General features: G+C 44.1%; 1 protein-coding gene across 1 annotated transcript in view; it reads left to right on the forward strand.

The window, feature by feature from the left end:
• The first annotated feature begins 316 nt into the window (after positions 1-316).
• LOC132818170 (deubiquitinase DESI2) overlaps positions 317-15,616 on the forward strand; it is a 69,180-nt gene continuing 53,880 nt past the window's right edge. The window contains exon 1 of the mRNA XM_060828949.1: positions 317-676. Within this exon, the coding sequence (XP_060684932.1) occupies positions 317-676 (360 nt within the window). The remainder of the gene's footprint in view (positions 677-15,616) is intronic.

Raw genomic sequence — 15,616 nt, forward strand, 5'->3', positions numbered from 1 at the left:
AGGTATGTCACACAAGGGTAACCTGCATCACCCACCAGTGATTGCAGAATGTGTACATGAAAGAGAAGTAATGCTCTGAGTAATGTGTAACTTGCAGGAAACTCTCTGAATGGCTGTCAAACACACACTAGGGAGGCTGCATGAGGAAGCATTAGCCACCCAATGCTGCTCTCTGTCTGCTGAAGAAAATGCCCAGCATTCCCAGTCAGGTAGTGAGATCCCATTGAGCAACAGAGAGCTGGGAAGACTGTTCCGAAGGAAAGGTTGGATTGGCCAGCCATCTAGTTGAGGATTATGGTGTTCACAATTTTGGTACATGGCGATGATAATTCTTGAGGAAGAGTCATTGTTTGAAGGGAAACAAATTCTCTCTCTTCACCGCGACAACTTCTGGTCTTGGATCACGGATGAGGAGGACATGCCTCCCCTTCCTCTCCAGCTTACTTCAGAAGAGAGTGCTGAAGAGTCCGCCACAGGATCCATCACCATGGTGACCATGTGTGCCCTCCACCAGTGCAGAGACATTCATCTCTACCTGGGGAGTCCATCTGGAGTAGGCTTGGCTTCGCAATGCGGTGAGTATGTCACAGACTCGTGCCAATCGGCCAGTAAGACAGTAGTGGAGATGCAGAGACAAGCAGGGGTTGCTAGCGCCCACACACGGACTGGAGTGAAGGTTGGAGGATCTGGCGTCCATGTTCTAGCTGATGATGTAGTTCCAGCATGAGTGGCTGGCTCATTGGATGGGTGGTAGCTGCCATGAAAAGCCAGCTCCAGTGAGACAACCAGTCTCTGCCAATACGCACTTTGGACCTTCACTCCATCACCCGACTCAGGGCTTCAATGGCTAGGAGATAGAGCATTGCAGCTTCTTGACCTCATTCCAGGGGTCCCTCTCATCAGGAGGTCAGACAGATTGTGGGGAAGGGGGAAACAGGAATGCACCTGGGGGTCTTCATCCCAGGAGACTCAACAATGTCCCACATCTCCTCTCTGTCAGTGACTACAGCGCCTCCAGCAGGTCAGCTAAGGATGGTGCCACTGCAACTCTGCAGACGATCCACATGGACCAAGGTTTTAGACCACCAGAGGATGCCCACCCAGGTTATCGCTGGCAAGCCACTGACCCCCATTTCTAATGTAGGCCTGGGGACATTGCTTGCCCCGTGCAAAAAGTTGAGATACTCAATGTGGCATGCACAGTTACTTGTTGCTGGGATGGGACAGAGTATTTTTCCTGTAGTTGAGCCCCATCTAAGGAATATGTCTTTTTTTCTGGAAGATTAAGGACCTAAACATGCTGGTACGAGTGACACAGCACCCTCAGTGCAATCCCCAGCGCACACTCCATATGGTTCTAAACTTCTGGTGGTTTAGTCATGGAAATGCAAAGTAAAGTTGCTTAAAGATCAAAAGGTTACTCTTACTGTACAAACAGTACAAAATATCGATGAGTCCAAAATTAAAGCCCTCCTTTCTCAAAGTATCCTGGGTCTCATAATCTTTATCAAGAAAGGATCTCAAAATGGTCAGTAACTCATGATTTTCCTCAACAGTGAGATTACTACAGGTCTATCTGGCATGTCATGCTGCTGTTCTGGATCCTTCATCCCCATCCCCTCCCACATCATCATCATCCACATCTTAATCCCTGTTCTATCCCAGCCTCTGTCTGTCACCACCATCTTCTCCCCATTGTCTCTGACAGTCCCAATATAACAATCCAGCTCACCCTTGTTCACCTTGAGCCTCCTCCCATTACCTTGGACCCAATTACTGTGCTAACTTACATGCCTTCACTCTTCCCATTTCCACTTCAATCCTGACCCTCTATCAAGAGCATGTGCTCCGAAGTCCAGCCAGACATTCCTCCCCCATCTTGATAGCATTGACCTCCCACCAGTGACCCTAGAACTCACAGCATACCTTGTCCCTCTCTATCACTAAAGCAGCGGGGTCACGTTGCCCTCAGTTTAACTTTCAGGACCCCTCCATCAATTCCAGTGATCTTACCCTTTTATTTCAGCCTAATCTCAAATCCTGCACTCCCTGCCTTCCTAAACTTCTAACCCACTTCTTTAGCACAAAGTACATGACAAGAATACCCTTGTTGCCTGGTCCACAGAGCATGCCCAGCTCCAGGCAGGGCCCAAGGACTAGCATCCAGAGCTTTAAGTGGCCCCACTGCACTCAGGTTGGATGCAGGGCCAATGCCCTCTGTTTAGGGACCGGACATGGTCAAAAGCAGCATGGAGGCCTGTGGTCACCCCTGACTTCAAACACACTACTCCCTTAGCTATGTTTGGTCATTTTCAACAGGTTCTTGCATTTGATCTCCTACCTCCAATTGTGCCACTGAAGAAATATCCTTTTTTGTCATATCCAATATGTTAACACTCAATGACACACATACACCAAATGGATAAAATAAAACCTTTTACTATGCAGCCCTGTGATATTTCTCTTGAGGTTTTGTTTTGCTATTTGCTTGTCACATTACATTTCTCAGTCCCGGAGACTCCAGGGCAATCCTTGAAGGTTGGCAACTGTTTACTCCCCTCGTGCCTTCCTTGGTGACACTCCTTTGGCCAGGCTCCTTGCCATGGATAGATTATCTCCCTTAGCATGACTCTGTGCTCCACACCCCTGCAGACGTAACTTAACCAATAGCCTGGCAGAACAAACAAATATCCAAAGAGATGAAAACACTGGAGACTCAGCAGAATGAGTAGGTAGATGAAAATTCTGCCACTTGTATGTGGTCACATCTCCAAAGGCTTGTGTTCATCACTTGCGCAGAACTTAATTGGGCAGTGGAACATAATTCTAGTGATTTATTCTTTTAGTGAACATGCGTGAGGTGCAAAGGCCCACAAAAGGATTTTCCACCGATTGCTGTTTAGAGACTCAACTGACCTTTGAAACGCAGCAAACCTTATTTGAAAACAATCGGTGCTCTGAATTTTCACTTAAACCCAATTAAGTTCTCCCACTCCCAGGAGTAAATACCACCCGTTGAACCTGAATGTATCAAAAGCATAATTCGGAGTTTCAGTGGCAGTGGGAATGTGCTGAGGACAGTCTTGTATAATTATACACCTCATAGCAATGCCAATACATACACAAGAGGCTCCTTGACCAAGAGTTTTGAAATCCATCTGCAATCACAAAATGTCCTGCTTATTCGCAGGACTAGTCCTTTACACTGGAGAGAAGGAAGAAAGATGGCTTGATAGAGGTATACAAGTTAATAAGATGCATAGAAGTTAATAAGAGGCATAGATAGAGTAGATAGCTGGAGACTTTTCCCCAGGCCTTGAATGGCTGTCATGAGGGTGGTCATAATTTTAAAGTGATTGGAGGAAGATTTAGGGGAGATGTCAGAGGTAGGTTCTTTATACAGGGAGTGGTTGGTGCATGGAATGCACTGCCAGCGATGGTAGTAGAGTCAGAGACAATAAGGGACATTTAAGTGATTGCTGGACAAGCACATGGACAGCAGTAAATTGAGGGGTAGGTTAGGTTGATCTTAGGTTAAAGTGAGGACTGCAGTTGCTGAAGATAAGAGTTGAGAGTGTGGTGCTGGAAAAGCACAGCAGGTCAGGCAGCATCTGAGCAGCAGGAAAATCGATGTTTCGGGCAAAAGCCCTTCATCAGGAATGAGACTGTGAGCCGAGGGGTTGGTGAGATAAATGGGAGGGATGGGTGGGGTTGGGGGGAAGGTAGCTGAGAGTGTGATAGGTTAAGATCTTGGTTTAAAATAAATGCTTGGCACAACATCGTGTGCTGAAAGGCCTGTACTCTGCTGGACTGTTCTTTGTTATATGTTCCACATTATTGCTCATTTTCTGATAGCTTCTGTAGTCTTTATCTGTTTTGTTCTGATTTGACAACTACATGTAAATAATCAAGCACAGTGAACATAGTTCAGTGAACAGGCCCTCACAGTCGAACACCGAACAATTGAGCACGTCAGGTGGGGATGGGTTCTCAAGGTCGAGTGTTGTTTGTGATGCTTGTGATTTGTAAAATAAGCTCCAGTTTTTCATCCAGCTGCCAGTGAGAGGCAAAATACATAGTGACATGTTTGTGAATTGTTTCTGGTTCAGTTTTGTAGCGGCAAAGTGTTTTCTATGTTAGTGGAAGACTTTAATCTCAGTTATTATTATTGCTTTCCAAGCAAAATAAAATTATGGCTGGAAGATAATTAGAATGTATAAAATAAGGGAACTCATTGCCAATATTTCATTCCATTAAGGGTTGATAAATCAGAAAACTGGGAATACTGTGAAATGAAAGGCACTTGCATAGTAATGATGCTGACTATGCAATATATTTTCGTTGATTTAAATTTTGTCAGTATTATGTACAGAATGGAGATCCTTTTCCAATCTGAAATTTGTAACTCAGTGAGGTGTCCAAAAAGAAAAATGATAGATTAGAAATGCAATACCATGTGAATTTGCAAGTTAACTACACTGATGTGTTCAGGTCAAAAACGCTTGGAGCAATAATTCTAATTCCCTAAAATTATCAAGCAACTCTTGGTGCCTCATTAGGCATTCATTGTGAGCAAGGATAGGTTTGTTTAAGTTAGGAACATAGACCAAAAACCACCTTGTTATAACCACTCTGGACCTGTCACAAATGTCACAGACTTCTTAACCCATTTTATCTCTGCTATTGCCAAGAATGTGTCTGTTATTCTCCTGAAATCTATATCCTTCACCCACAGTTTCCCAACAGATCATTGACACAGACTGACCTCTTTTCTGAGTTTATATCAATCTTGATCAAGTGAGTATTCAGTCTATTGATTCCACTAATGTTTAAATAGTTTAGTCAGGTTTCTCATGCCTAACCTCTTTTCAACATCAATGTCTCTACTCCTCTTCATGTCCAGCTTCATAGTTCAATCCCAATTCCATTTATCATCTCACTTGACTTTCTGCCCACTCCCTCCAAGACCAGAGATATTTTCCTCTCATGATTTGGTACCTGGAATAGTACACCAAAGCAAAGGTGGATAGGAAACAGTGCTTGGTGGAATCTAGTTATCGTGTCTTGTGAAAAATGCTTCCTCACTTAAGCCATGTATCCTAATAAATGACCATTCACTTTGAGCTCAAAACAAACTTTTGCCTAAAACCTATGGAATGCACTGTCTGGAAATGTGCTGGAGGCAGTTTCAATTGAGGCATTCAAGAGAGTATCAGGTGATTATATGGATAGAGATAGAGTGCATGGGTATGGGGGTGGGGCAAGAAATACCACTAGGTAATGAAACAACAGAAATTGCTGGAAAAGCTCAGCAGGTCCGACAGCACGTGGAGAAGCGTCAGATTTAATATTTCAGGTCCAATGACTTTCCTCCAAACTTGTATAGTTGGAAAGAAGTTGTTTTTATGCGGAAGATAGGGTGAGGGGAGGGGGTAATAAGTAAATGAAAGGTGGAGATGGAACCCAAACAGAGACAAGAAAAGTTGGACAGACAAAGGGGTGGATAACATCAGCCTGAGAGAATGACTGGGGATTATTAGTGACTAACGATGTGTTATGTGTAATAGCAGGTCATGTGATAACAAGATCTGGTGTGTGGGGATTGGGGTAAGGGCATGGGAGAAAATGCCTCAAGCCCTAAAATTTTACGTCGATTTTACTGCTCCTCAGATGCTACCTGAACTGCTGTGCTCTTCCAACGCCACTAATCCAGAATGATAGTGGTTTGAAGAGCGTGTGCAGGCATAATGGGGCAGATGGTCTCCTCCTGCACCAGAATACTCTTGTGATTGCTCTCTGTACTAGTTGTCATGGATTGTTCCTATTTATTTTGGATTCTCAATATTTTCTTCAATAGTTTCACTTTTGTTTTAACCTTTTTTTACATTAAAATAAGCCTACTTCTTGATACAGTAATGTAGCAGTAATGCTACTAGATTAGCAATCTACAACACAGATTAGTATTCTGGCAGAACATGGATTCTATTTCCCATAATGAAATGTGAATTCAATAAAATTTGGAATAAACAGCTATCTTAAGGGCAATCATGTCACTATCAATTATGGTGAAAATCCATCTGGTTCACTAATGTCCATTCGGGAAGGAAATCTGCCATCCTTACCTGGTCTGGCCTACATGTGACTCCAGATTTGTAACAATGTCCAAAAACAAAAACAGAAGTTGCTGGAAAAGCTCAGCCAGTCTGGCAGCATCTCTGGAGAGAAATTGAGTTAATATTTTGGGTCTAGTGACCCTTCCTCAAAAACTGATGGTAGCCAGGAAAAAGTTAGTTTATTTGCAGAAGATAGGGTGGGGGCGGGGGGATGGGGGGAGGTGGAAGGGGGAGTGGTAATGGTGGTGGAGGGTGAGGAGTGAGGAATAAATGATAGGTGGAGAAACAATACACATCCCCTCAACTCACTAATAAATGTTGAAAACTGCAATGTCCTCAGAACTCATCCTTCCTTTAACTGTTCGATCAATTAACTATGTATCCCAAAGATTTCACTTTGGTTCCAATGGGAATGCAGAACAAGGAACAAAGAACATTACAGCACAGGAACATGCCCTTCGGCCCTCCAAGCCTGCACTGATCCAGATCCTCTATCTAAATCAGCTATCTATTTTCTAAAAATCTGTATCCTTCTGCTCCCTGCTCATTCATGTATCTGCTAGATACATCTTAAATAACGCTACTGTCCCTGCCCCTACCACCTCCGCTGGAAATGCATTCTAGGCACCCAACACCCCCTGTGTGAAGAACTTTCTACGCATATCTCCCCTAAGCTTTTCCTCTCTCACTTTGAACTCATGGTCCCTAATAATTGAGTTCTCCACTCTGGGAAAAAGCTTCTTGCTATCCACCCTGTCTACACCTTTCATGATTTTGTAGGCCTCAATCAGGTTCTTCCCCCCACACCCCCACCCCCATCCCTCAACCTCTGTCTTTCTAATGAAAATGATCCTAATTTACTCAAACTCTCCTTTAGCACTCTCCTTACCAGGCAACTTCCTGGTGAACCTCCTCTACACCCTCTCCAAAACATCCACATCCTTTTGGTCATGTGGCGACCAGAACTGTACGTGATATTCCAAATGTGGTCAAACCAAAGTCTTCTTTAACTGTAATGTGACCCGCCAACTCTTGTACTCAATACCCTATCTGATGAAGGAAATCATGCTGTATGCCTTCTTGACCACTCTACTGACCTGTGTTGCCACTTTCATAGAACAATAGACCTGAACACCTAGATCTCTCTGTGCATCAATTTTCCCCAGGACTTCTCCATTGATGGTATAGTTCACTCTTGAATTGGATCTTCCAAACTGCATCACCTCACATTTGTCCGGATTGAACTCCATCTGCTGTTTCTCTGCCCAACTCTCCAACCTATCTATATTCTGCTGTATTCTCTGACAGTCTCCTTCACTATCTGCTACTCCACCAATTTTGGTATCATCTGCAAGCTTGCTAATGAGGCAAGCTACACCTTCTCCAAATCATATTTGTGCTCACCAGAAACCTCTCCATAACGCTGCGAGGGTTACCTGCAGAGATGAGAGGTTTCCAACTACATGGATCCCTCTTTATCTTCTGCAAAATGATATTTGTTTTAATAAACAAAAACAGAACTTTCTGGAGAAGCTCAGCAGGCTTTGCACTATCTGTTAATGTTAACGTTTCAAGTCCAGTGACCCTTCACCAGAACTGGACAGTTATTTCTTTGTTTCAGGTCTCCAGTATCCACAGTCCTTTGTTTTATGATATGATTGCTTCCCTGCGTGGTGTTAAACACTACCCATTTAAAGTAACTGGTAAAGGTCAGAAAGGCCAACTCCACTGTCAGGAGTATGGCTCTTAAAGCTTATTAAAATTAATTTTAAGTGAGAGAAATAAAATAAAGGGGAAGAAAATGAAACCAATACAGATTTTATTTCTACTTTCTTTCTCACTCTGTCTCCTCTCCCATGTGTCTCTAACATCCAGTACACTGTATATCTTTATCAGTGACACAATGGAATTCACCTTCAGTTTACATTTACACTAGACATGGTGAAAAGGAGTAAATGCAACTGAGCTTGTTCTAGTTGTGGAGATGTTTTATATTGTGGTCAGGGATTTAACTGGTTGAAGCGATAGTTCCCAGATAGTGGGATTTTCAGCTTGAGCTCCTGAGGTGATGTTCAACTGTATTTTCACAGTCAATGAGATTCTGTGCACTTTTAAAAATACTGGTTGAAGACCCGTTTCCTGATGCCCTCAGTTTTCGCCAGTTTGGGATAGAGTAGCCAGCAAGCACGCACCCTACACTGCTGACTCCAGCTACTCTTCACTCCATCCCGGTGATAGGAATCTCCTAGTCCATTGCAGTTTTGTGGTGCTTGGCCAACGTTTCAAGGACTTGTGATCCATTTTAATCTGAAGCATTGTGGGTCTTGTTTCAATACAGGGAACCTTTTGGTGCGTAAGTTCATATAATCATGTCCATGCCTCTCTATGCCAACATAGAGCCCAGCCATGTCAGGTAAAGGTTAGCAGAAACTGCTGGTGAAACACAGCCGGTGAGATAGCATCTGTGGAGAGAAAGCAAAGTTAATGTTTCAAGTCTGGTGATCCATAGATGCTGCTAGACTTGCTGTGTTTTCTGCCAGCAGTTTTTGTTTTTGTTCCAGATTTCCAGCATCCACAGTTTATTAAGGTAAAGGTTATGTTGCCATAGTCCTACTGAGCCATGGAGCACCTCTCTCATTAGAGAAAGAGAGACAACTGGTGGTGGTTTGACCTGAGGGTCAGCACACCTCTGGCAAGGGGAGAAGTTGAGCTGGAGAGTCCTTCATGGTAACCTCAGTTACTGTGGGAACTGAACCCACATTCTTGGTATTTCTCTGCTTCATTAACTAGCTGTCCAGCTAACTGAGCTAACCAAGCCCAGCCTTTTTTTATTCACTCATAAGATGTGGCCATTTCTTACCTGTCCCTAGTTGCCCTCATGATGTTGGTGGTGAGCTGCCATCTTGAATCGCTGCAGTCCATGTGCTGGAGGTAGACCCACAATGCCCTTAGGGAGGGAATTCCAAGATTTTGACCCAGCGATACAGAGAAGATACAGCAAAACAATATATTTTCAACTGGGGATGGTGAGTGGCTTGGAGGAGAATTTGCAGGTGTATCAATGCCCTTGTCCTTCTAGACTGAAGTGTACATTGGTTTAAAATGTACTGTCAAAGGATCTTTGTTGGATTTCTGCATTGCCTGTTTTAGATAGTAGAATCGGCTGTTACTGGAGGGAGTGTGGTGCCAGTAAAAAATGAGGTCTGCAGATGCTGGAGATCACAGCTGCAAATGTGTTGCTGGTCAAAGCACAGCAGGTTAGGCAGCATCTCAGGAATAGAGAATTCGACGTTTCGAGCATAAGCCCTTCATCAGGAATACTGCTTTGTCCTGCATAGTGTCAAGCTTCTTGAATGTTTTGGGCTCGCACCCACCCAGGCAAGTGGGTAATATTCCATCACACTCTTGATATGTGACTTATTGGTAGTGGATAGGATTTGGAGGTGAATTACTTGTTGCAGTCTGTTGAACCAGCAACACACATCCCTTGACTGATAGCCAATTCTCTTGAATTGATTTGATCTATTGTACAATAATTGTACACTAATTACGTGCATAGTATAATGATGTGTCAAATGCTTTTAGTTTCTGCTATTGAAACTGCATGATTAGGGTCTGGGTGATTAACACTTTTATAGGGCTGTAGTCAAAGCTTTTTTTTACAAGAAAGCTAGAATGTATTTTGGAAAGCTTTTCATGTATGTCACTACAGGGATCATTGATTCTGTTCAGAGTGAAACTGAGTTAATAAACCTAAAGGTGCCACAAGTTGGCATGGAGGGTATGTGGGACCATTGGTGACAGATGGAGGGGAACAGGTTGATATGGTGTGTAGGAGGAGTATAGGTTGGCATGAAGTGTATAAAGTGTCGTTGAGGATAGAATGAGAGGCAAAGGTTGGATTGGAGGTTAAGAGGAGCCATTGGTGGGTAGAGGAGTGTGCGTTGCCATGGATGGGACAAAGCAAGTGTGAGTGCAGAGCATGGAGTTGAAGGATAGATGGCCTAACACTAAAGATGACACCTGAGGTAAAGTCTTTTAACCAGCTCTTTGTGGTGGTTGGCAGCCCCAGTGGATGCCTTTGAACTGCTTCCAGGGGCAGTGGTCATGACTCGAGATACATCGGAATGACAATCACTCCTTTGCAGGCTGTTCCTCTCCAGGTCAGAGTGCTGAGTCTGCAAATTTCCTAACTCCCACTCCTAGCATCTAGGATCAAAATCCCACCTGTTGAGAACCATTGTTGGCCTGACTCTGTATTTCCCAATCAATGTTAACAAGCAGCCCAAACAAGGGCAAACTCTCTTTCGAAACACCTGCAGATAAAAATGACTCAGCAGTTACTACATTTTTGAGGGCAAGTGAAGCACAGAAAGACCTTTCCGTTGGGATGTGTAGCTGGTGTCAGTGAGACCCACTGTGACTCTTCCAAAACTCCACAAGGAAAGCAGTCACAAAAATCAGAGGTGTGTAATCAATTGCTCATTTTTATTTGTTGCAGTTGCTTAGAATGTTCACAGAGGTTTTACCAAGAATTCAAAATACAGTGGTCTCTACATTGCTCTCTCCCCTTGTGCCATGATGCCAACTCAGCCTGGCATACAAAGAATGCTAATGTTGGTGAGGCACGTCCATAGAAACAAGCAAAGAGATGATATGGAGGCCATCATAGTCATTCACCAACATGGCATAACTTTGCATATATTTCAGCAGGAATCACTAGATGGACATAAGGATCGGAAATGCTTGCCAATTCATTTCCCTGCTGAGGTTAAGTGTAAATGATAGCATTAATTTATTGCTCTCCTTACATAGATCAATGAAATGAGGATAAATCGTACAGAACCCCTAGAATATTGAAACCATGCTTTGGGTTGTGTGAAGGACAGTAAGGCTAGAGCTCAGAATGATGCCAGTTAGTGCCAGGGCAGCATGTTGGCTCAGTGGTTAGCACTGCTGTCTCACAGCACCAGGGACCTGGGTTCAATTCCACCCTCAGGTGACTGTCCCTGTGGAGTTTGCATGCTCTCTATATAGTAGGGCTTATGCCTGAAACGTGAATTTCCTGTTCCTTGGATGCTGCCTGACCTGCTGCGCTTTAACCAGCAACACATTTTCAGCTATGTTCTCTATATGTCCATGTGAATTTGTTCTAGTTATCTCCCACAGGTTAGGTGGATTGGCCAAGCTAAAATTGTCCATAGTATCTGGAGATGTGCAGGCTAAGTGGGCTAGCCATGGGAAAACACAAGGATGGGGTGGTTCAATATAGGATGCCCTTTGAAGGGTTGGTGTGGATTTGGTGGGCTGAATGGCCTGATCCTGCACTGTAGGGAGTCTATGATTCTGGTGCATATTCTCATGAACTGGTGAGGCCTACATTTTCTTGGAAGTGTAAATGTAAGCCATTGATTTTAAAGGCAGTTTAATGGGAATGTGACAAGTTTCGGCTACCTCCTTAACCCATCTGTGACCGCAACAGGTTGCTGAATCTGGCAAGGCATTCATTTCAAGAGCAACTAGGGATGGCCAATAAATGCCAGGCGTGCCCACTCGCCACGCAACGATAATTAAAAAAACATGGAGCCTGGGGCGATTTTTGCCTTCATATGTGCTGCCCGCCTGCAATCCTCACCCAAAATGGACAAAGAACAGAAGTGAATATTGGCAGCAGAAGGTTGGAACCAAAGGAAATGTTGCAGTGGACAGAAAAATTAGATCATGGAGAAGGAATTTGTATAGAATCTCACGGGAAGGAGATAGATCCCTAAGATGGGGAATTTCAAGATTAGGCAGCACTTTTTTAAGGTGAGAGGAGAGAGATTTTAAAAAGATATAAGAGGCAAATGTTTTTAGATTAGATTCCCTACAGTACGGAAACAGGCCTTTTGGCCCAGCAGGTCCACACCGACCCTCCGATGAGTAACCCACCCAGACCCCGTCTCCATATTTACCCCTGACAGTATGGGCAACTTAGCATGGCCAATTCACTTGACCTGCACATCTTCGGACTGTGAGAGCAAACCCACTCAGGCTGGGGGAGAATGTGCAAACTCCACACAGATAGTCACCCAAGGCAGGAATTGAATCCAGGCCCCTAGCATTTGAGGCAGCAATGCTAACCACAGAGCCACCGTGCTGTGCCATACACAGCACAAGGGTGATTCGAGTGTGGAATGACCTTGCTGAGGAAATGGTGAATGCAGGTACAATGACAATGTTTAAAAGTCAGTTGGATGGATGCATGAGTAGGAAAGATTTCAAGGGATATGGGCCAGGAGCAGGCAGGTGGGACTAGTTTGTTTTGGAATTATGTTCGGCATGGACTGGTTAAACCGAAGGGTCTGTTTCTATCTCTCTCCTCTCACCTTGAAAATGTGCCCCTTAATCTTGAAATCCCCCATTTTAGGGATCTATTTCTTTCCCATGAGGTTCTAACCAAATTCTCGAAGAGCCTGTTTCCATGCTGTATGACTCTAAGAGGGTGACCAGGTCAGGGGAGGCATGATCTTTCCTGTTTCCCTTGGACCCTCAAGGAATGTTCACAGGTGGAGAAGAAATTCCCAACTTGGGAATCTAGACAATGGAAGGATCACCCAGCAATAGTGGAGCAGTCATAATTTGGAAGGTTCCAAGAGGCCTAAATTAGAGGCTTGCGGGCTGGAGGAGATCACGGCGATACGGAGGGAGTATGCGGAAGGAGTATGACCATGGAGGAATTGGAAACCAAACATGAGGATTTCTAAAGTCAAAACATCCTTTGAGAAGGAACTGATGTTACTCAGCGAGGACAGGAGTAATAGGGAACAGAATTTCCTGAGAGTCACGATACAAGCAGCTGAGCAGCTTAAAATTCAAAGCAGGGTGATTGCTCCTGGGGATTAGTGGCTGCCATTCCGACCATTCCCTGCCCCGCGTCCATAGAGTTACATTCATTGGATTCTGTTTGTTACGGCTCAACATCCCTGTCTGTGTATGGCCATAAGCTGGGAAACAGCTTCTGCCTGAAATTTGACAGTGTTGTCAGGTTCTCAGAAGAGATGTTATGAATATCAAGTGCGGCAGTGCAGAAAGCTTTCAAAATCTAACTTTGCCTTTACAGCATATTTTTGTAGCAGGGATTGCTATCCACTCACATGTCTATCAAAGTGCAATTTATTTTTTGATGCGGACGACAAGCAAAGATCCGCTTAATGATTGTTCAAAGCCGAAGATAAACACAGGATTCTGAGACTGTCAGGCATCCTAAGGCCTAAGGGTGGAATCTTCACACACCCTGGACAGCATGTGACAAGGCTAGAGAGTTAGAAGAATCATGTGAGAAGGCCAGCAAAAAGCTTCTCAAGAGAAATGAGTCAATTTTTCCGATCAAGAACAATGAATGGTTTCTCTCTAGTGAAAGGCCTAATGGCATGCATTATCATCCCATAGTTGCTCTTCATCTCACCTCATTGATATACAGTTTCCCATTCTCCCACCATTGGATCGAAACTAGACAGGGCAGTCTGAATGGATACCTGGCAACTCCAGCTCACAGCTTGCCCCAAAATCTTAGGGCACCACGGTATGGGTAGCAATCATATAGATAGCCCCATCCCAAAGGATCTCCAGATCCTCAGTGACAAAGCGAGGTGCTAACATGCCTCAGCCCAACATGTCTGAGGCAACTGACAGGAACCTTGTAGGGCATGGTCAGGCACAGCTGGGCTTCAAAGATAAATATCTGGAACCTTGGATGGTTCCAATAGCTCTAACTGGTGAATAAGAGAATGCACTTTTCTCTTGTTTTGTAAGCTGCCTCACTGCATACAAGATGCATCTTTTGAACTGACTAACCATGCAATAGCTCATTGCTGACAGTGCGATTGTCCTCCTCACCCTTCCTTCTCTCAGCTCTCTTAACCGTCATGAAATAACCGGTTCGTGGCTCTCCTCTTTTCGGTGACCTTCTTTCGTTGCCTGCCTGCTCACTGCCAATGGAGTGCCATGGCTGGTCTTTCCTTGCTGCCAAACCTGACTAGTTTCCCTAGCCCCCTTTCCAAAGCCTCGCACCAAACAAAGTATTGAATTTTCACTTGAATGTCAACAGTAAAGATTGAATGGGAAAATTATGCCAAGACCTTTCCATCAGTCTGGAAAATCATTCATCCAGCTTTCGGCTTCAGGAAGCAGGGTCAAATATTCCTTTAATCAGCTAGGCTTAAGAAGCTAATAGTCCTTAAGTAGCTCTTGGCTCGTACAGTTATGCTCCTTCACAAAGTGGATCACATCACCCTATTTCTGTTCACCGGTTGCAACTTGCACATTGACCATTAGACAGAGCCGGAAGTGAGAATTCAACTCAAATAGAGATCAACGTTTTTGGTCTCATTTCTTTAAGTTTAATCCAGTAACAAATTTAAGAAAAGGTTACAAGCTCATGAAATCCAATCTTGTCTTTTTTTCTGAGTTCAACAGTTTGACTGATTGCGGCTGAACAAGTGTCCTACTTGGTTTGAACAGTGCTCAGATTTTATAGCTTGCTTTAAGTATTTTTCAATGCTTTGTATCAGCAGAACATTGCACTTGCAGATTTTTCGACATAAATTCAGAGCTTACATAGGTTTTGGCAAACTTCCTGATAATCAGTGCTGGCAGGAAATGTGCTGAATAACTCAACATGTTGGTGGACAGCTGATGATTCAGGAACATGTTGTAGCTTTGTCATTCTAACACACTCGTTTTTACGTCTGGTGGGCTGTTAGTGCTGGGGAGTGGGAGATTGGTCCGATTTTAGCCAGCACCCAATATCCCAGTTGGAATATTGCAGTTCTGGTCACCAACCTACCAGAAGGATGTGGGTGCTTTGGAGAGGGTACAGAAAATGTTTACCAGGATGTTGCCCGGTATTAGGCATTTTAGCTATGAAGAAAGGTTGGATAGACTGGGTTCATTTTCAAAGGAATGCAGGATGTTGAGGGGTGACCTGGCGCAAATTTATAAGATTGTGACTGGCATGGAGAGAGTGGAAAGCATGAGGCTTTTCCCCAGGGTGGAGGCTTCAATTACTAGGAGACACAGGTCAAGATGTGAGGGGTGGTGGGGGGGGGGGGAGTTTAAAACAGATGTGCAAAGCAACTTTTTCACGCAAAAAGTGGTGAGTGCCTGGAACAATCTGCTGGAGGAGGTGGTGGAAGCATGCACAATAGCAGCATTCAAGAAGCACCTGGACGAATACATGAATAGGAAGGGGGTAGAGGGATACAGATCCAATTTTTGTCATTTACATAAATGATTTGGATGCGAGCATAAGAGGTACAGTTAGTAAGTTTGCAGATGACACCAAAATTGGAGGTGTAGTGCACAGCGAAGAGAGTTACCTCAGATTACAACAGGATCTTGACCAGATGGGCCAATGGGCTGAGAAGTGGCAGATGGAGTTTTATTCAGATAAATGTGAGGTGCTGCATTTTGGGAAAGCAAATCTTAGCAGGACTTATACACTTAATAGTAAGATCCTAGGG

This window comes from Hemiscyllium ocellatum, chromosome 8 (genome assembly GCF_020745735.1).
Source record: "Hemiscyllium ocellatum isolate sHemOce1 chromosome 8, sHemOce1.pat.X.cur, whole genome shotgun sequence".
Lineage (NCBI taxonomy): Eukaryota > Metazoa > Chordata > Chondrichthyes > Orectolobiformes > Hemiscylliidae > Hemiscyllium > Hemiscyllium ocellatum.